This window comes from Rattus rattus, chromosome 1 (assembly GCF_011064425.1).
Source record: "Rattus rattus isolate New Zealand chromosome 1, Rrattus_CSIRO_v1, whole genome shotgun sequence".
NCBI classification, from domain to species: Eukaryota; Metazoa; Chordata; class Mammalia; order Rodentia; family Muridae; genus Rattus; species Rattus rattus.
The window spans coordinates 212860873-212882875 of NC_046154.1; the positions used below are offsets into that span (position 1 = coordinate 212860873).

Consider the following 22003-nt stretch of genomic DNA (forward strand, 5'->3'; position numbering starts at 1 on the left):
ATGCTTTTTAAAGTGTGTGTCCTTGTACCTCACCTCTCATTTTGATGTGAACTTTATAGTGTGCAGATCCAGTGTGGAGTACATGAAGAATGTGTAACATGATTTACTTATAAAATTAACCTCATGTCTTTAAAGGAAAAATTACTGTGTAAGCACAAGAGAATGTCTGCTTTATGTATTTGATGGTACTTTAATGGAGAAGCACTCACTTCTCTCAACAGGACTGAAGAAAGCTCAATAGAAATATCCCACTTTGTCTTTTTATGCATCCCTATTTTTAGTTTGCAAATGCCAAGAGAGAGTTGTGCCACAATATGATCTCTCTGCCACTTAGGGAGTCAGAAGTTACTGGCTACTACAGGAAAGAAAAGGGACGGCACAGCTCACAGACTCAGAAAGTGTCTCTTCAAACCATTCATGTTATCAAGGAGGTGAAATGTTTCGCTTTCTTCTCCTCAATTTTTACAACAGTTTGATTTCATAGCAAGTCCCCAACCCCATCCCCATATTTTAAGAGGAAAGGCATGAAAGTTGCTAAGACCTATTCAATAATCACTACAACTTTTAATTTGTAATTAGAGAAATCAGTGTACAATAAAATTTTATCAACTTTAAAATACTTGAATCATTTTTACTTATTATATTATTTTAAATGGCTGTGTGTAGGAACAATGATAGTGTATTTTCATGTGCTTGCTTATTTTTCTCTGAGCTGAAAAACCTGTAATTTAAATATATCAAAGTATAAGTCAAAATAGTTCATTCATGAGTATTTATTACCGTCTATTGCAATGCCAACATTAATACCAATATGAATCATTTGAGTTCATAGGAAAGACAAAGCAATAGTCCTCTTAGAATCTTTGGTGACGTAAACAAGTTAAAAAGTAGTTGCAGCATGCACTGAACCATTGTGACAAGGGCTACTAAGGAGAGTGGAGTGCTGGTGAAGCTGACTGCACAGAAAGTCCACAGTGTGAGAGCCGATGGAAAGTCAAGTGAAATGAAATGAAACCTAAGTCATTTCAGGGATTTAAATACATTCATTGGAAATGAAACTATGTTTAGCAAGTCTTAACTGGACTCAGTGTATTGGAAAGTAGTAATTTTTTAATATGTTTAAAGAGATATAAAAATACAGATGTAAAAATAATTTGTATTATGGTTTATAGAGCTCTTGCTTGTTGAGCGAGAATCTCTGCTAGATTTCTACCACTAAAAACAAAGTGACTAATTTTCCTCACTATATTGTATGATGTGGATTATCTTTGCTCATAAACTCTTACGTGGCATCAAACCTGATATTTTATATAAACCTATATTTTTATGTCAAGATCACAAGCCCATGCAGTGTTTGGCTAAAAGAATATAAATCAAAGATTTAATTTCACTTTATTTGCATAATATATACTATTATATACATACACATATAAAATGTACATACACATATAAAATGTGTGTATACTATATAAATAAATGTATATGTATGTATATAAATATATGTATAATTACATATATCCTTTATTTGGACATACTTCTTCAGTAAAGGAAATTGGTGAGTACTTCATGTCAGAATGATGATTTAAATTTTGTGTTTTGACACTTGTAAGTTTTGGTATGAGTTATACCATGAAAACTGATTGTCTAAATCAAATACAATTGAAATTAAAGTTTTAGTTGTATGATATTCTAGTGAAATAGAATAAATGTGGAATGCATACTTACCAAAATTTTTTGTAGTTTTAAAAGACATGAAGGATATAAAGAGGTACTATTTTTAATGTGGGACTTTTAACTCTGGACTCTATGGAAGACTTGATAGGAGTCTTTATCTTTAGGTAAATCTAGGCTTTCAATGGTTTATGTGTTAAAATCAGTGCTCAGTTCTTGGTTTTATCCACTAAAATTAAGACAACCTTTCATGGGTTATCAAAATTGGTTATCAGACATCGATTGTAGTAAAATGTTATATTGGAAAAGGTGTCTCTGTGTATGAACCAAAACCCTAAAGGCAAGTTTCTGGTCTATCAGTAATATATACTGTTCTTCTTTTCAGTTGTCCTTTAAAAATATACAAAAATTAGAACATTTTGCAACTTTTCCATTTTAGAAAGTATGTCAACAACAAATGTGATAAACACTTTAGTAATAAATGCTAATTTTCATGATAAAAATTAGAGAATGAGGTAAATGTTTGAGTGAATTTTGAATGGCGTCTGCTTTTTCCTTTATCCCACTTCACAATAAGATGTCCTAGTGAGGAATCGTTCAGTTTCTAATGTGACGGACGGCTCCAGAGATGGAGCCCCTGGGCGTGTGTGTGGTCATATCCTCCCCTTTGTCACATGAAGCTCTCTGCTGTGAGGACAGAACAGTGTCCAGAAGTTACTGCTTAGTCATTCATACTCCTTTTAGGCATGCATTTTAGATTTGTTTTAGTGTATAAATTTAATGGAGCTGGTCTTTTTGTTTGTTTGTTTGTTTTTGGTGAACCTCGGCCCCAACATATGCTAGGCAAAGCCCAGCCCTAGATGTTCTTAATATAAATGGAAGATACATAATCATTGACAATATATAATTTATTTTTTATTTGCAATCTTACTGTAGACAAGAAAGCTATGATCCCTGGAGATTCAATGAGTACTATTATACATTGAAAACACATGTTAAATTGTTTAATTTACATTTATTTGTGAGTTTATCTGCACATTAGTGACTAGAAATTACCTCTGAGAAAAAGTGTACGTCTACATAAAATAGTTCAGTTACAAACTGTGTTTGCCACATAGGAAGTATGCTGAGAAGGCTAATTGGTTGACTTTTTCACATTTAATAAATGTTTGGAAGTGCGATAGATTCACAGATATTTCAGTCATTCAGAATGTGTCAAAATAGCACTTTAATGAATTCTATGTTTGAAACATAGTAAAATAATTCATAAAAGAATTCATAAAAGAATTGTTAGTCAATTTATTGCTTCCTATGTATACAGTTATAATTTGATATTTTTATCCTTTCATTCTGAAAAGATTATTCAGGATTCTATTTTTAGTTACTTTTACATATTTTCTGATTATTTATAGATTGTGATAGAACTAATTCATTTTTTGATAGAGGAAAATTTGTGTAAGGCAAATTAATATTTATTAATAAGGCACAGATTAGCAGATGAACTTTGAATGTAAGTAGTAGTAAAACACTTAGACATCAGTACAGCCATCATGTGATCTTCAGTGGACTAATTTCAGGACCTCAGACAGACACCAGAGTCCAGTCTCTCCTGATTGTCCCTAAAGCCGTCCTGCTTGACTATGTGCTCATCCAGGCCTGTTTTGGAAAGATCCATCTTTTTTACAGTGTCATTATAAATCTCTCACCTAATAAATTCCCACACTGCATTCCCTAAGGAACTTAAACTCTTTCATTTGTGTTTCATTTCATTGTGTTGGAGAAAGACAATTTTACATAATGATAAATTAGCGCTTATGAGTTTTCCTAAATTTATATTTTATTGTGATTTCTGAACATATTTTGTTTGCTGTGCTATAATGAACCGAAAAGGCAATGAACATTTTCTTTATAAGATCTTTGTATTTGCTAAGTCTAAAACAAAAGTCTAGGCATAACTGATAGAAGCTAGCAATTATGAGGAAGGGTACTTTTTCTGTCTGTGATCACTTACCTGATTATGGTTAAATGGAGATTCTGGTTTGCTGATATTAGGAGTGTGGTACTGATTGTTGCCTGAGAGAGGAATTCACTCTTCAATTACCATTGACTGCACTGAGGAGTATAGCACTTGTGACCGAGGAATGACCAAATGCAAGCTACAGAATGGGAGGTTTGCAGGGGAGATATAAAACTTCTTTTTTTAAAATTGACTTCATTTTTAAGAATTTCTCACATGTATACAATTAAATATACATATAACCCTCATTGTCTTCCCCATCTACCTTATAACCCTACCCAACTTCATTTGGGAGGCAGATAACTCATTAAGTTCACGGGAGCATGGCAACCCACAAGTTGACAGCTTCTTTTAAGGCTCAGTGGAGTCTGCTCTTCATTACAATACCCTGTACAAACAAGGTTTGTTTGTTGTTGTTTTTTACAATTTGTAGCATGATATAGACTGGATTGAAGTGTGATTTATGATTTTAAGTGTTTTTATTTAAATGAAACAGATTTAACACATACTACATAATATAATTATAAGGAAGGCAAGAAAGCATTCCACAGAGCTGATATAACTGGGTTTATACATGGAGTCTTTCTGATTTGCTTGCGTCTGTCTGCTACAGTTATATTTCATATCTACTTTTTGACCTGTTTTTCACTGTATCATAGTTACATAAATAATGAAAGTGGACACTTTTTTAATGGACACTCTTTGTTAGTACTGAGATATGGTGGTCAAGATGTATCCTTTTAATCCCCATTACAAATAACATAAAGTTTGTATTGTCTAAGACTTATAAAATGACTGTGTCTGAGAATGTAGGTGTTAATCTGTCACCTATAAAACTGAAATCATCCTAGGTTCCTTGACCATTGCTATGAAGTTTTGTTTTGTTTTTCTAAGAGTGTTTATAATTAAATGTCTGGGTGTCACGGTGAGAGCGTGGGCTCTTGGTCTCTTTCCTTGTCTGACTCCCTCCCTCCCATGTCTGTGGTCAGAGAGCATTGAGTAGGAAGCTTTGTTCTGGTACCGTCCTGCTGATGCTTGTTCTGTGACTTTGGATACGTTCACTCGGATTCTCTATGCTTCCACTATTTACTGTAATAATGGGGGAGATTGAGAAGAGTTGTCATTTAAAAAGCAATATGTAATATGAAAACCATATAAATTAACCCAGTGTACAAGGAAATACTGGTTTGGGAAGGAAGCTTAATTGCAATCCGTGTTTTCTGAAAAAACAACGTTCTCTTAGAGATGCTGCAAGTGTCTGTAAATGACTGTGTTCTTCCCAGTCCTTACCAATTTACATCTAACTGTGATGAAACTATTTTAGCACTGTGCTAAATGTTTACCTATGAAAATGTCATATCAAAGAATAACAGTGTGATGTTATTCAGCATGGACCTTTGTTGTTAATGTATCTAATTGTTCACATTATCTTCAGAGTCCAGGTGTAATGAGCACGTAAAGGAAATAAAGGCGTAGTTTTTACGCGCATGAGTACAGTTCAGAAGGGCACAGTATCTATTTACTGTGGTCAACCCTATTAGTGGTCTCCAGTTAGAAATGCACTTGGGAGGAATATATCATTTTGATATGTGAAAATATGGTTACACAATAAAAACATGTTGCTAGTTATCCAAACTGTACCATTCCTTTTCCAGTTATTTTAGCTTTCATCTTTTTCTAAGATATTTTAGAACTTTTCTTGTAATAGAGTTTGTTTTCTTGCCATTAATAAAAAGAAACATTTGTTGTAAGAATTAATTACCTCAGAACTTACAGTTCTTATATACTTGCATTCCAACATGTTTTTTCCTTCATAAATAACTCAAAGACTATAATTCTCTTAATCAAGAACTGATTGTGGTATTAAAGAATTTTGCGTCTTTAACTCAGATGAGTACTTGATCTCGATAGGAGATTATGACTTTGTGTTGTAACATTTTCCTGTGTCAATTGTACTAATACTGCCTCACCAATATGTTAATTTAATTGGCTTTGTTTTCTTGATTTCAAATTACTGTATAAACCAATAGCTTTTCAATTTCTCAAATAGTAGTTAGAAAAGTATTATTACCCAAACATATGCCACATCCATTCCAGTCAATGGTGATTTCCAATGGTAAAAGTTAAAAGAAACTGTAGCAATAATCTATAATGTGATATTCATAAGAATTTTCTGAATAAATAATTATTATAAATGAATATTATAAACATTTGTCAAAATTAAATGACAATTTTAATTTTCAGTGATAAATTATAACCTCATATTTTAATCTACTCTTATTATAATGAATTATATTATATTTTATTATTTTTTAATTTTCTATTTAAACATTTAACTAGGGTGAAGTGACTTAATGAAATATTGGCCTGATAAACAAACACCACATTTTGGGTGGGACCCAGGTCTTTTTAATAATGACTCAATTAAATTCTTTATTCAGATGCTTAGATGTTGAAAGTATTTGCATAGGTTTAAATTTGACTGAGTAATGTCTTGAAATATGTGGACATACAAATAATATTGGTTTTACTAATGGTATTTTTTTTTTAGTGTCAGTATTCAAGATTGGCTGTGCTTTTTCAGTTTCTCTTGTATGCACTAACTTTATTTTTCTCATTCTGCTAACCTGTACTTACCTAACTACATTCCCATCAGTTCTTCTAATCTGTTATGGTATACATCTGACTCTCTTCCCTACAACTGCACAGGACTGCTGTCAGAATGGCTCGGGTTCTTTCCCTCAGCGTCTCTCTAGCTTTCGAGAACATCCACTCATACCCATCTCCTTTGTCTATGTCTGTTCATTGCATGCAGTGATCACAGAAGACATGGACTCCACAAGGAAGAGAAACTCAGGTCTGTGTCTGCTCCTGGCCTCCTTTGCTCTCTTTTCATGTAACCTGACTTATTCTAGAAACAGTTTACCACGTTTGCTCATTTCATAACTTTACACTTCTCTAATATATGAAAATATTAAATTTTGCAGGTGTTTAAGTTTTTATAATACAACTTTTTACAATAGGTGCTTCAATTTTATGGATAAAAATAGAATTTCACAAAATTCATGTCTTGTCTCTCTATAACTAGAAAATAGCCAGAGACCCAAGAGATACATATATGTGTATATGTATATATGTGACTATTTACCTGAGAAAAATCACCTAGATTACATTAATTAGTCATAATTTACTCCCAAACTTATTCTCTGTTTAAACTTGATTTGTTCTATTTTTACATAACTTGAAAAATGCATTTTTGGTATATTATGGCCAGTATTTTTCTAGGATATTAGGATACCTAAGACTTAATACTTGCTCTGAAGAAAGTTTCTTACATTTATTTATTTATTCCTATTACTTAGAAATTAATAGATCAGGATAATATGTTATGCTAATTTGCTAGTATGAATGATTTTAGTCTTTTCAATAAAATTACAAATTTAAATAAAATGTTTTAAATAAATATATACATAGAGGGATTCATGTAAGAGGTGAAACTTTAATATTTATTAAACACACATTCATTGAACAAATATTCTGTAATGCTGTCCTATGTGTTGGCAACATCAAGGCAAACAAAACAGCTGCATATCCTTGAAGGTATTTTCAGGGCTTGACTTGCAAATAATGGCAATAATTAATTACTGGTACTATTATTATATGAGAATCACAAACACTGATATCATTTATATCAAAGATTTATGTTAGTTCAAGCAATACTTCTGATATTGAATTAAAAGTTAGGAAATGTTGGATGTTTCTGTAGAGAACTTTTCAAATAGATATGGAATCAAGGCAGCAGTGATCAAAGACCTCAAGCAATGTTACATAGAAATTACTAAAATTCACAGAGGTTCTGTGAGATTTATTAAAATACGTTAAGCAACAGAAATGCAAAGATGTTAGTCATTTAAAAGAACAGATTAGAGTGTCATCAATAATACAGAAATCCATCAGTTAATAGACAATGATTAAAATTAAGGATATCCATATAATACATGAAAAGCTAATAAAGATGTGGTGCCTTCAATTCATGGAATAGGCCTTATTGATGCAGGAGTGGGGGCATAAATAATCTCTTGTTATTTGGTTGCCGGATGCTTATACAATTTACAGGAAAATACAGGTTGTATATCCTTCAGAAGAATTTGAGTTCTTTCCAGATGGGTTAGGTAAGAAGCTCATTTGGGTTATCCAAGTATAAAGGATTAATAGTAGCAATTAAATATGTGAATCTGAAATTTAGAAAAGTATCCATACTGGGTTTTTAGAAAGTAATGCCACTGGCAGATATGAACATTCAAAGAGCTGGAAGGTCATTTTACATTTAAGACTCAAATAAGTGAAGAATAAGTCTAGAAATTTGCTAGAACAAACTTCCTGTCATTAAAAGAAGAGACTTCAAGAACAAAGAATTGTAAGAAGGAATCTAGGCAGTAGAGACAGACTGTAGAGAGAAAGAGTCATGCTGACTTACTCAAAAATAACACTGATTGGCAATGGTCTTCGTCTGAGGGCACTCTTATGAACTTTGTGGGCTGAAAGTGCAATTAAAGAGCAAGAAGGGTCATGGGAAAGAAGATGATAGTAAATGAGGATCATGAGGAGGAGTATTGCTTGTCTTGATGTTGTAGAGAACTTAGAAAGGAATATGCTAGTTTAGATGGACGGAGATCCTAAATTCACAAGGCATTGTTTCCTTTTAGCTTGTGTGATTGACTCACTAGTACAGTTCTAGTGTAATTATTTTGATCCAAGGTTGGATGATGAAAAGTTATAAAGTAAGAGAGAATAAAGAATTTGGGAGTTCATGACAATTGATTTAATGTGCTAATGAATGATCAGAGAAAGTCATGGTTAGATGCGGATATTTTTAAATTTCTGAGAGAAAAGATTTGATGAAATCACTGTAATTTAGTATGATATTGAAAACAAATTGAAGAAAACAGGAAATTATTATCAGAGACTAATTTGGTATTTATTTTTTTAATGGGTTAGACATTTGCAAACAATGCAAAGAGAATGTTTGCCTCCAGGAGTATGTTCCTGAGAAAGAAAATATAATGGCAATTGGAGAGGCAAAATATACTTTACTACTAAAACTCTATATAGGTGATTATAGTGTATAGTTTTACTCTACGCACCTTTGCTCTGGGAGATGACCATGCTACCAGCCCCCACCTAGCTTCCCTTGAAGCCTTGGATAAAACACACACACAGTTGTTCATTTCAATTTGCCTTCTTGGCCCAGTTGCTGGGCGCTACTATCTCCCACCTGGAAAAGTTGCCTTTACCAATTTCTTACCCGCCCCCTCTCCCATCTGCCCTAAAAGTAAGTTGCTAAACTGCCCTGACCAATTGTCTATAGGAGTGGCCTATGTAGCCACTTCCTTATGAAAACTCACATGACCCTTCGGCCCAGCAATTGGCCCATGGCTTTCTTTACCAACAAATCAAGAACCAACTGGGGAACAGGACCTTAGTAGCAGAACCATTCCCTACAGGTGATTGAAGTTACTGAGGTGCCACGAAGGGTAAAAGAGATGTGTTGAAATTTGCTTTGCTAGTTAATGAACATAAAAGATATTTGTGAGATCAAAGTGTTTCTGAGACAGCTTCTATTGAAGGGTCAGCTTTCTATTCTGGATAAGAGTAGAACTAGACCTTCTGTTAAGAAGCTGAGGCCATGCTGCTTGTAAATGAAGAATAGGATGTTCCAGGGGAAATAATCTACAGGGGAAAGATTTAGAGAACAAAGGTCATGAATTTTAAGACGAAACTGATTGGAAAATTTTCACAAGAAACTGAAAACTAGGTAAATAAAATATACTATATTGTTTTGTAGTGGTAAAAACAGAAGGGGAAATTAAGCTACTCTAAGAAAGAAAATTCAGAGGTTGCATTTAAATGTTATGAAAGGCTTTTTGTAATATACCAGAGGGTAGAACTAATGTGCTTGAGAGAGTTCAGAGATTCATTCAGAGGATTGATAATGGAGACATTGCTCACATAAGAATAAATGATGTCTAGTGTGCACATGATTTAGAAGAATTTAAGGAAAGGACTGAGGGAGCTTAGAAATATGATATACAAACTCATAGAATTCACAAAATACAAATTTTAAAAATGTATGGAGAAAAGGTTTTATTGGCTTCTTGTATTTATACAAACCAAATTTTGTTATTAAGTAACTAATCCGAAGTCTCTTTGGGCGTGTATTTTAAAACTGTTTGGCTTGGTAGTTCTATAACATTGAAGTCTGGGCTCTCTGGCATTCTATTGCAGTCAAACTGCTGCAGATGAGGACTTGGTCTGTACTAAGCAACATTGTGCTAGTTTCTACAACCATAGATACCAAGGACTAAAAGATTAGTGCATTCTGTCCAAAGCCATGAAAGAAGGATCAGTAGAGAAGCTAAAGGGCTGGAGAGATGGCTCAGCCGTTAAAGGCTAGGCTCACAACCAAAAATATAAGAGAAACTAAGAAGAGGCTCAGATAGAGGAAATCCTGTCAGTAAATCTTATGAGTACAGTTCAAGATGAATGTCAGCTGTAGACAAAAGTGAGAGGTGGTTAATTCTTTTCTAAAGCTGTCTGAAGTGTTAATCAGTAAAAGGTTAGTAAGTTTATTAGCCGAGGCTTACATTTCCAATGATGTTAAAGTTTAATTTTCTTTATCACTATAAACTACTAATAGCTCAACCCCAAATATGTGGGAACATTTTTCTGTTATATAGAATTATTTTATTACATATACTATTGTATCATTACTTACTAATTATTTATATTTTAAATGAATTATTTCAAGTATATTAGCTTGTGGCTGCTAGCATAGGCTGTAACTGTCACAGAAACATCTGCATCCCAGTTTTAGTGATGCACCCCTGAGCTTGTCATCTCTGAAACACTGTATCTGAGTGAGAGCGGACTTCTACAACTTGACTAAAGGGAGTAGTGGCAGAAGAACATAGGTTTGCAGGTACTTTCTTTTCTTTTTAATTTTTTATTAGATATATTTCTTTACTTACATTTCAAATGTTATTCCCCTTCCCGGTTTCCTGTCCATAAGCCCCCATTCCCTCCCCTCCACCTCCCCCATACAGGTATTCCCCTACACATCCCCCTCATTGCCCCCCCGCCCATATTCCCCTGCACTAGGGGTCCAACCTTGGCAGGACCTTCATTTCCTTCAGCTAAATGCCTACCATTATGATAGCTGAATCATGTCCTATTCTCTTGAGGTTGTTTTGTGGTTTTTGTTTTAGAGCAGCTTCCATACTGTCAACCTCTACCTTATGATTATTGTCCATTGGTTAGAAATGAAAACCTAGGACTCACACACTGCTCAGTAAGCACTGTTTTTCATAGGTGGCAGTGTTAACTTTCTTATCAATTGTGCATGCGGGTTCCTTTCTTCCTGTAATTTAACTAGCATTTCTTATCCTCTCCTGAAAGTAAACAAACAAATAGATGTACAGCCATTCTTGCTGTCATGACATAGGATTCCAATGAAGGTAGGATTAGCATCTCTCTGGTGACTAAACTGTAAGCCATTCACTCTTTTTCATTTATCCTTCTTTTGAGAAATGTCTGTTCAGATAATTTTCCTATATTTGATTGACTTTCTTTCTTTGATGTTAAGAATATATTAAAGGTGTTTAAAAGATTAAAGATGACTTATTGGTTAACCAGTGTCCAGTTTGCAGAACCCTCAAACAGTTGTAACTCCAGCTCCAGGGAATCTGATGCTCACTTCTGAATCCCCTAGGCACCTGTACAGTCATACACACAGTTATTCACATGATTAGAAATAAATCTTTAAAGAAGTCTATTGATTTCTTTGTGTATTATGTATATTATTCCACTGTTAGATAAATATCTAGCAAAGGCCTTCCTCTCATTCTGTAAGTTTTCTGTTCATTCTGTTGACTCTTTCCTCTGCTGTGAAGAAGCTTTCAGAGTTTACATAATTTAGTATTTAAATTCTTGCTTTTTCCCCTAGGATACTGGAGTCCTATTCAGGAAATCCTTGCTAGATTCTTGATGGGTTCTCCCGTTTTGTTTTTCTTAGTGTCAAGTCTTTCCTAAAGGTCCATGATGCATCTTCACCTGGTCTTTATAGATTTGAGAGGTGTGGGTTAGTTTCAATCTCCGTGTGAATGTCCCATTTGCTCAGCACTGTTTGTCTGATAAGTGTTTGGGGGCGCTTGTCAAGAATCAGCTACTACTGCATTGATTCAGTTCTGAGTCTTCTACTCCATGGTTTACACATCTGTCCTGATCAATTGCCTCTGCTATCTTTATCCACTTTGAAATCAGATATGGGCTTTGTTTGTTTTGCTCCTGATTGCTTTTGTAAATTTTTAGCTTTATTTTGTTTCTACTTAAATTTGGTGTTTCTTTGTTTGTTTCAGCTTCTTTCCTTTCTAACTTGTGAAGGGGTACAATGGTATTTTCTTGAGGATTACATTGAATTTTCAGTGGGGCAGTGTGTCGCCACTATTTTAATATATAAACATGGAAGGTTTTCCGCATACCAGATTGTCTTCAGTTTTTCTTTCTTTTTCTTTTTTTAATGTGTTGTTATTTTCATTGTAGGAACCTTTCCTTCCATGATATTTTTATTCTTAGGTATTTTATTTTAATCTCTAGATGCTACTGCAAATGGTGTTCTTTTATGTTTTTTGTCTAAATGAGTTTGTTATTGTTGTATGTAGAAAATCAACTAATTTTTATGTTGATTTTGGTTTCTTTTCTGCATTTATCTCCTCTAGTCCTGAGAGGGTCTTGAGGGTTTTTCACTGACAGTATCAGACCATCTTCAAACAGGTGTGATGCAGCTTCTCCTTTTTGCTGTGTTCTATTTTGCTCTCTTGCCTAATGTTCTGGCTAAAATTTCGTTGATGTTTATTTGATGTGTTGAACAGGAATGATGAGATGACACTACATTTTTCCTTCTTGATTCTAGAAGAAATGCCTTCATACGTTGCTTGCAGTGGGTTTGTTACTAGAACACAACCACAGACCTTTATGTAGATGTTGCCTTTAACTGCTTTCATATCGCATTGCAGCCAAGTTAAGGTGCACACAAAAGATCTGCAATGTAGGACTGAAAAGGATAGCTTATTCCATAAACTGAAAAGGATAGCTTATTCTATAAACCCCAAGGGAGTGAGGCTCCTAGTTTCATCACTGTTACCCAAGTTAAACGGGAAATAAAGGCCACAAATGATTCCCTGTGCTTGTATGCCTATCATTGGAGTGTCAGAGACAGGCAGATAGACCTCTGAGGCTCATTGGCCTAGCAGCCTAGCTTAACAGGTGAGTTCAGGCCAATGAGAAACTCTGTCTTATAAATGCAAGGTATGCAGTATCTGCAGAAAGATTCCAGAGGTTACCCTGTGATTTAAACATGCATACGTACACCCATGCACTCATGCAAAGGAACATTCCACTACAAGACCAACCATACAAATGCATGTTCAGGCACAAATACACAATGTATACTATTATTATTATTATTCTCTTTATAAGTTGGCTAACCCTCCCTATGTGTCACATGTGTCCTAGTCATCAGAAGGAACTTAATGCAGGTACCATAAAAGTTTGACATATAAAACAGTCTAAATATTAGAAAATGCTTATGTTTATGTTATGTGCATTCTATCTATGTCTTCTACATGTGCTTAAGTTTCCTCTTCAATTAGTAATATTTCTATGTAACACTCTGTCTTCTATCCTGATAGCAGCATGCATCATTTTAAATGAATTTTCCTTGACAGTATTTGCTAATATCATCTTTTCACTACACATATTTTTTTCATCCAGGGCTAACTTTTTGTTCTTTTGCTGTTGGGAAATAAATGTTTTATGTCAGAGTATTTCTTGAGGTAGGAACAATTTTACAGGTGTAGTTAATGAACTAATGGGTATTATACTTGTAATATATCACAGATATTCATATGTCTTAATATATCCTTCAGTTTTTCTGCAATATTAACATGCATAGTTATTAAAATGACTATCTTAATAAATTGTTGACCACTTTCTGATTAATTTATTTAAGTTTGATGGCATAAAAACAGAAGTAATACCATCATTTGGGAGCCTTAGACAGAAGGTTAAGATCAGCCTAAACCTGTCTCATAACACAACATCAATGTGATAATATATTTACAGGTCATATCATTTAAATCTTTATGGAGACTGTTAGCTAAGACTTTGTTAATCTTTCTGGGAAATTGTGTTCCCTTTTATCTTTAAACAATCTTCACTTTAGATTTCTTACTAATAAGACTTACCGATATATAATGAGTTTTTTACAGTGCATAGGTATTATTTTTTAAATGAATTTTTAAAAACTGGCTTACGAGACGATTCTGTAACTGCCAAATGTGTTGTTATATTTTCAATCACATTATTATTATTATTATTATTATTATTATTATTATTAATCGGGTAAGTATTAGATGTTTATTTTGATAGGTACATTTTTGTCTAGATATCTTTACTTTGGTTTTAAAGTTATGATCTTGAGCAAAGGGTATGTATCTGTGTTTTTACATTCCTGTCTACATATGCAGTGCTTATAAATTTACATAACAATGTGTTACTATACCCACCAGTTGAGCCCATTAAGTCCATTGTCTTCATATGTGTTTTTCATTGTATATATATTTATGAAAATTTGTTTTTTCAGTGTGTACATTTATGAAAAATATGATCTTCCTATAAGTATACTTTTTATATTTGTTAGGGTTGACTGATTGAATTTAGTTTTTAATTTCAATCAGGGGTTTTAAAGACCACTTTGATATCTAAAATTGATTTTTTTTCTTGAAATGGTAACAGGTACTGAGGATACTAATTTTTTACCATTCATTTTTCTCCTTTTTTATAATCTATTTTTAGTTCATTTCAATAGTACTTTTTACATTTACCATTGTGGTTTCATCAAAAGTGCGTTCCATAAACTTATTTCTTAATTTTACTTATCGAAATTTCAAATTCAAAAATTTCTGATAAGTAAACCTATAATGTACTCTAGGATGACTTGCTTTAACACAATCTAGTTATATGACGACAATAGTTTTAAAATGCAGTTTTAAATTGCACTGAAACAGGTAGAAACAATTTTCAGACCAGTTTAATTTACATGATGAGTTAAACGCGAAAGTTCTTGTGCCAAATTTGTATGCTATCAAATATATTCTTCTGGACACATTCGGGCCAATGTTTTCTACTAGTTATCTTTTCTTTTAAAGCAAGTATATTTTATTCATATTCAAATTATGTAAACATATATATATATAATAGTTATGTTTTTATTTACCAAAATGCATAGTTTAACTTAAAGCAAAGGCAATACTACATTAATTTATTTCAAATACTTTGAGTGAACATAGTTTATCAGCTTCACATTTCTTCTTTTATACATCCTAATTAGGATTCACAAGTAAGAACTAAATATTAATTTTATGGGTTTTTTTCTACTTGATAGGTGCTATGGATATAGAGGAGAGAAATCGCCAAATGAAACTTAACAAATACAAACAGGTAGCCGGATCAGATCCCAGACTGGAACAAGATTACCATTCGAAGGCAAGACAATTTTCTTTTTAAAAGTTGTAAAGTAGTCGATCTTATGAAGCTGCTAGATTTTTTTCAGACGACTGAATGTAGATGAGTCAGACACAAACATATAATGTAATGGCCCAGTGATAGTAAATTCTACAATGTATGGTGTTTGTGTACCGGCTCTTAGGGATATGCTTCTCCTTACTGGAAACACATTACTATATAACACCTAAGTTAAAAGTCTAAAGACAGGAGCTTTTACATTTGTTCCGTTTTATAAAATTTGTATACCTTCAAAAATGTCTAGGCAATTCTTCCATCATCATCCTGTGTGTTTTTCCAATACATCTTTTTCTGTTTTATGTTTCCTCTTTCAGTATTTTAATTAAATCTGCTTTATTACTTATTTATTGGAGCAAAAATGTACTTATGAGGTTTCATTAGTTCAAAAGGTATTTTAGCAAGCATATTTTCAAATTATTTTCTGGTTATACATTGAGATAAGAGGTATAGGCAGGTAGAAAATTAAGAGTGTTACTTTATTTATCGTAGTCTTCAGGGGTTTGATGTTTTTAAAGGCATTTTTAGGGTCACATTATTGTATAACATGGGTAGCCTGTCTAATATGATGATTACATATCATATTCTCAATAATATCATATTTTAGAGGAGAGTCTCATGGAAACAAAGCCAAGATAAGGCAAGGGAGAGGTAGCCTTCAAGGCAAAGGCAGTGAGCAAGGTGTGCACCGTGACACACACACGAAGAGGCAGCACCAGAGGCGTGGGGCTTATCTAACTGACAGAACACTTTCTAGAGTGTGGGATGCCTGGGAAACAAGCATTAGCACCATTTACAGACAGCCAGATAAGTAAAACAGTCAAGCAATAGCGGATAAGGAAGACACTTGCTCAGTGAGTGAGTGGCATCACTCACATAAGGAACAATAAGCCCCAGTTCCAGCACTCAGGGGCAAAGACAGGCCCATCTATGTGAATTCCTGGTCTGCCTGCTCTACAAAGTGAGTTCCAGGATAGCTAGGGCTACACAGAGAGACCTTGTTTTTAAAACTATAAACAATTAAGTAGTAGTCCTTAAGAAGCAATAAAAATGGTTCTTATTTAAAATACCTGACAAGTTTGTTTCAGTGTCTTGGAGCAAAAAGATGCTATAGCTAAGAGTTTTGTTTCCCAAACCACAAGTTTGAAATCTACACTACTCTTTAGTAAATGAATGTTTAAGGACTTCAAATTTTTATAACCTTTGACCCTTTAAGATTTGGAGAAAGATGAAGTACTGACAAAAAACTAATAATACTGAGCAAGATAACTGCATAATTTTCTAAGTACAATACCAGAGTACAGGCAAAGACCTGGGCACATTTTACATACACAATTCTCTGCCTGTGTCATGTCCGTGGGATCCCCATCAGGCGATGCCGATGTATACTAAGTTTTAAAACTTTTGTTCAAAAGTGAAGTGATTCTGAAATTTAGATTTTTTAGTGGAAAGAGTTGTTGGCTAGAAGCCAGACATGAATAATATTGAAAATTGGATTTTTTATTTTGAGAGTGAATTGTCTTACCCTTTGGAGTTTGGCTAGTTTACCAGTGCATGACAACAACCATAGCATTCCTTTTTCTGCTGCTAGGACTTTATACTCACCTCACTCCAACATACAATCCAGCCACTAAGATACAATTGCACTTATTCCTAATGTGGGACTGTCTTTACTTAGTGGCCTATCTCCCAGTCATTCCTAGGTTAACCTTTCTCTTTTAAAGAAAAAATGCAGAGTGGTTTTTGTCAATGAAGATTATGTTCCTTTTAGCTTTCATATTAATAGCTTTTTAAGTTGAAAGACATTTTAAGAATCATGTTTTCTTTTTAACGAGAGGCATTATACCTATGGTCTTTATCCATTTTGGTTTTCTCTAAGTGCCACTTAACAAAAACTACTATTGAGTTATATGTTTTTATATGTTATATCCAATTCCTCCCAAAATTATCTTATAAAGGAACTGCAATTAAGTATTGAATGTTAGGTAATCAACTGTTATAAAATAAAGTTAGATTTTTGACTGTTATATTGGTAGCCTGTGGCAAAATACAGAAGGTATATTTATCTACTGTTAGAAATAAATATTGAATAATTTTGTGTTCTAAATTATAAAAGTTAGGTTGCTTACTGTTATAAAATAGAGAACGATTAGGAAATAGCATATAAAATAGGAAGTAGCTTATGTACAGTTACAATGTAAAGAAACTGCGTGGGTTCCATTACAAAGCAGAGGAAGGTTAGAAAATTGAGTGTCACCATCCAGTAAGTCAGAAAATGTCACACCTAATCCAGTGCTCCAAGTCTGAGACAACTGACATGAGACTCAAAGCTGTAGGCATTTAACACATGCTACACTGTGAGCTATAATACCGGAGTGTCGATGATGGTGTACAAAGCTCTGTGTTCAGCCATATTAAATATTAGACTGGTGTTCTCAGAATTGGAAGAAGAAAGTATTTGTAATAAGAATATAAGAGAAGGTGTACATGTGATTTCTAGTTCATCAAAGATTTTCGCAGGCTTTTTCCTCAGAGAAGAATTCCCTCAGAGAGAATCCAAGTTTCATGCTCTGGGATTCTCTTATCATGAATGTGATTAAGCCTTCCATTCTTGGCAGTGATTTATTGATTCACTTATTTTTCTTCTCCAAAATCAGTGTTTTTCTCATTGACTCAGAAACATGTAATTTGTCGATGAAACTTAGCAGCACACATTATAGTTGACCTGAGATTTATATGATGATGAAGTAGCATAATCTTTCACAATTAAATATCAAATAGCATGAAGACTTAGATATCTAAACATAACATTTCAGTTTTGAATAAGCTGTATTTTCATCTTGTATCATTTTTAAAACAATTCAATATAAAGCGTTTTTTAACTATTTAGACATATAATAACTGAGTGTTGCCTTTCTTTGGGTCTCTTCTCTTGCTTTGTGCTATGTCCTGATCATTTATTTCTCTAAGACATCAGTCCCCCTGGGTTAGGGCTCAGGCAAATGGTCTCATTTTACTTTCCTCACCTCCTTAAAGTCCCTGCCCTTTAATGCAGTCATATTCTGAGACACTGCCGTACACATGTAGATTTGGAAGCAATTCAGGTCAGACCACAGCATAGCTCTACAAATTAGCTAATGATCGTTTAAATTAACATTTGAGGGGCTGGAAAAATGGCCCAGAGACCAGTAGCATGTACATGTTGGAAGACCTAAGTTTTTCTCCCAGCATCTACACACTGGTTTACAACCGCTGCAGTTCTAGAGAGTCCAAGGACCCTTTAAGGCACTTACACATACCAGGAAGGTAATGTGTGCACATGAAAATGTACAGGTACACACACACACACACACACACACACACACACACACACACTACATATAAAACAGATTAACACTTGCATACAGTATGAAAGGTATATTTTATTATAATGTGGGTAATGATCTAAAAGTCAGTGTCTGAAGCTATATTATTTTGAACATTTTAGTTGATTTTGTTACTTTTTATTTCTCCCCTTTTCCCTGTTTTCTTAGCTGTCCTCTCAAATTACTTAGAAAATATTCTGAATTTCTTCCTTGAAGTTCACTTTAGTTTTTCTTAGCTCTAAAATCACATTCAAGTATGATTCTTTTAGTCTGAGTTTGATGCTGATATTCAGGCAAAGACTTGTTTTATCACGGTATTTATTGATTTCTATCTCCAGCCATATAGTCACAATTAGAGGAAGGGTGCATTAAAAGAATATTTTGTTATGAATAAGTTGTTTGAAATGGCTGAAACAACAGCTTACATTTTTGTAGCACAGTATAAAATGGCATCCAAATTGCATTTTCTTATTTTTTTAGTAAATATAATGTTCCTAAAAACTAATCAAAGAAAGGTTTTTAATAAAATTGTACTTAGCTTCCTGCAGAGAAAAGCCTTGGCCTGTGGGGCAGCTTCAGTCCGTACAAGCACAGTCTGCCTGTGCTGCCTAAGAACATGGACACAGTTTTATTTTACCTCCAGCAAAAGAAGAGTGTTACTCTTCTATGCTTCCACATTTGTTTCTCCAAATGTGGCCAAATTGATGTTTGCTAACAACTGATGTGGACCACAGAAAGGAAAGAAGTCCTGCTTAATGTGCTCAAGGATTTGTATGAAAAGTAAAGAAGAAATGCAGTGAGACAGGCAGTACCACGCCATGTAGTGTAGTGAGATCAAGTGTTGATGCACACGTGCTGCAGACATGAAACGCTCATGCGTATGTCGAAAGCTTTAATCCCAGACTGGGGCTACCTTTGACCCTTTAGTTCCCAAATAAAAGACACACACAACTTTATTATTTACAATAGGCTTTAATCAACACTAGAGCTGGCCAGATTCCTACCCTCTATGCTATTAAAACCCATTTCCTCTCGATTACCCTGAGTGATTATTTACTATGTTTCATCTGGATTGCCCTTAACTCCAGTTTACTAGCCCTCAAAGCTAACTGTCTTGACTCCTAACCCACTCGACTTTATCTTCCTCCTCTTCCTCATCTCCTGCTGCACCTCCTCAGACCTCCAGCCCAGGATCCTAAACCCCACCTATGTCTCTTCTGTGAGCTGTTGGCAGTTGGCATCTCTGTTTACCAATTAGAAATAACATTGCAGCATTGCTTGGTCTATGTGAGAACTCTCTTATCTCTGGGGCAACTAGGTCTTGGGGGCCAACCTTTAGCATTACAATACACAGCAACAGACCGAACCTCAACACACAGCAATGGGTTTCTTAACCTTTTCATGGACGGGCAAGGTGCTCTCGAGACCTAACACTTTCTGAGGCATTGATAGCAGTTAGAGGCTGGGAAGGAGGGTGTCATTCTCTTTAGTGATGTGGGCATTGGTCAGGTGCCTTTGCTCTATTGAGTAACCTCCCACCCACTATAGGCAAGAAACTATAAATAGACTCAGTGGGTCAAATACAGAGAGGTGTGAAGGTAGGGGAGGACTGCTTGGGAAGAAGGAAAGTGTCAGGATGAACGATGGGCATAGGGGTGGCGGTGACCAGCATTTGTTATGTAGATAACATGAAACTGCCAAGCAATTATAAAATAAGAGATATGCACAGGAAGATTGTCGATAAAACACATGAGAACATATGTGCCCTCTGAGCCAGTCATGCACTGAGCACCTGCTGGTTACTTGTGTTTTGTCCTACAGTCTGTTTATCTCCTATTTCTTGTCTTTCTTATGAAAATATGCATTTTTGAATTTTTATGAATGAACATGGATGTGGATATCGAAGGCAAGCTAAACTATTTTTTCTTTTTTTTCTTCTTTCATACATTACATTCTGACTGCAGTTGACCCTCCACTCTTCCCAGTTCTCCCATCCCACCTCTCCTCCATCCCAGATCTACTCCACTTCCATTTCCCTTCAAAAAAGGAGCAGGCCTCTGAGGGATATCAACCAAACATAGCATAAGAAGTCACACTAAGACTAGGCACAAATGCTCATATCAAGGCTAGATGAGGCAATCCAGGAGGAAGTAAAGGGTCCCAGGAGCAGGCATAAGAATCAAAGACAGCGCTCACCCCCACTATTAGGAGTCCCATGAGAACACACAGCTAAGTGAGTATAAGGTATAGCTCACACTCATACAGGGTCCTTTGTGGTCACCTCAGTCTTTGTGAGCCCCGATGAACCCCGCTTATTGATTCTGTGGGCTGTATTCTCCCATCCTTGGCCCCTCTGGCTCCTGCAATCTCCCCTTCTGAGAGCTTCCCTTGCCTATAGTGTTTGGCTGTGGGTCTCTGCATCTGTTCCTGTCAGCTGCTGGATGAGACCTTTTATCAAGCTAAAATAAGCTAAAAGCATGCTTTGGGAAAGTTTTTGAAAGTAATGACTGTTTTAGCAGTTTGTACCAATATAAGGGTAAGGAAATTCTCCAAGAAAGAGAATAGATGTGCTGTTATATAAGGTTTAAAAATAAAAGGATATGGTTATTGATTTTCATTCAGAGTTAGTGATAAGATGCTAGAAGGTAATTTAGGGTTCTGATTTTGTTACATGAGAAAACGAGATAAATTAATTAACATTCTTTACGATATCTATTACTTTTTATCTAAAAGTTGAATGTATCATAATCTATGAAGTGCTACACATACATTTCCTACTTTGGAGACAGCCATGCAAAGACCATGAGTTAACACTTGACTTTTACGAAGTCTCATCAGTAATTAAACACTTCATTTAATCTCATGGTCTAGTTTCCAAAATTAAGTTGGAAATATATTTTCCCTTAAAATGTATAGATTTTATTTATTTAATTTTATTAAAAGTATTCTCAGAAATCCTTGAGCCTACATAATTTTGATACTTATGCTAGAATATGATTTAGAGATGATAATTATGTGTATAATATTTAGGAATAATTTCTGCATATAATTTATGGGTAAGTTTTAATAAACTTGAACCTTTAGTCAGTCAGTCATCTAGGTCACTATGGAGTCATCTGCATGTAATTTCAATTTAATATGAATAATTATACTTTAAATATACCTATAGTTTTGATTTGTTATATAAAGTCCCTATGAGACCAGAAGAAACTGTAATTTTTATATGTATTAGGTCAAAGTCTGCTAATGTTTTCTAAACATTTGGAAATGTGATTATTTCTATTTCATCAGCTTTGTGGATTTTAAAATAATA

At 34.4% G+C, this 22003-nt stretch overlaps 1 protein-coding gene across 1 annotated transcript in view; it reads left to right on the top strand.

The window, feature by feature from the left end:
* The window catches only part of Rims2 (regulating synaptic membrane exocytosis 2), a 291163-nt gene that overhangs the window by 148471 nt on the left and 120689 nt on the right, over nt 1–22003 (top strand). Inside the window, 2 exon segments of the mRNA XM_032914664.1 lie at nt 6504–6545; nt 15189–15289. Coding sequence (XP_032770555.1) covers nt 6504–6545; nt 15189–15289 — 143 coding nt within the window.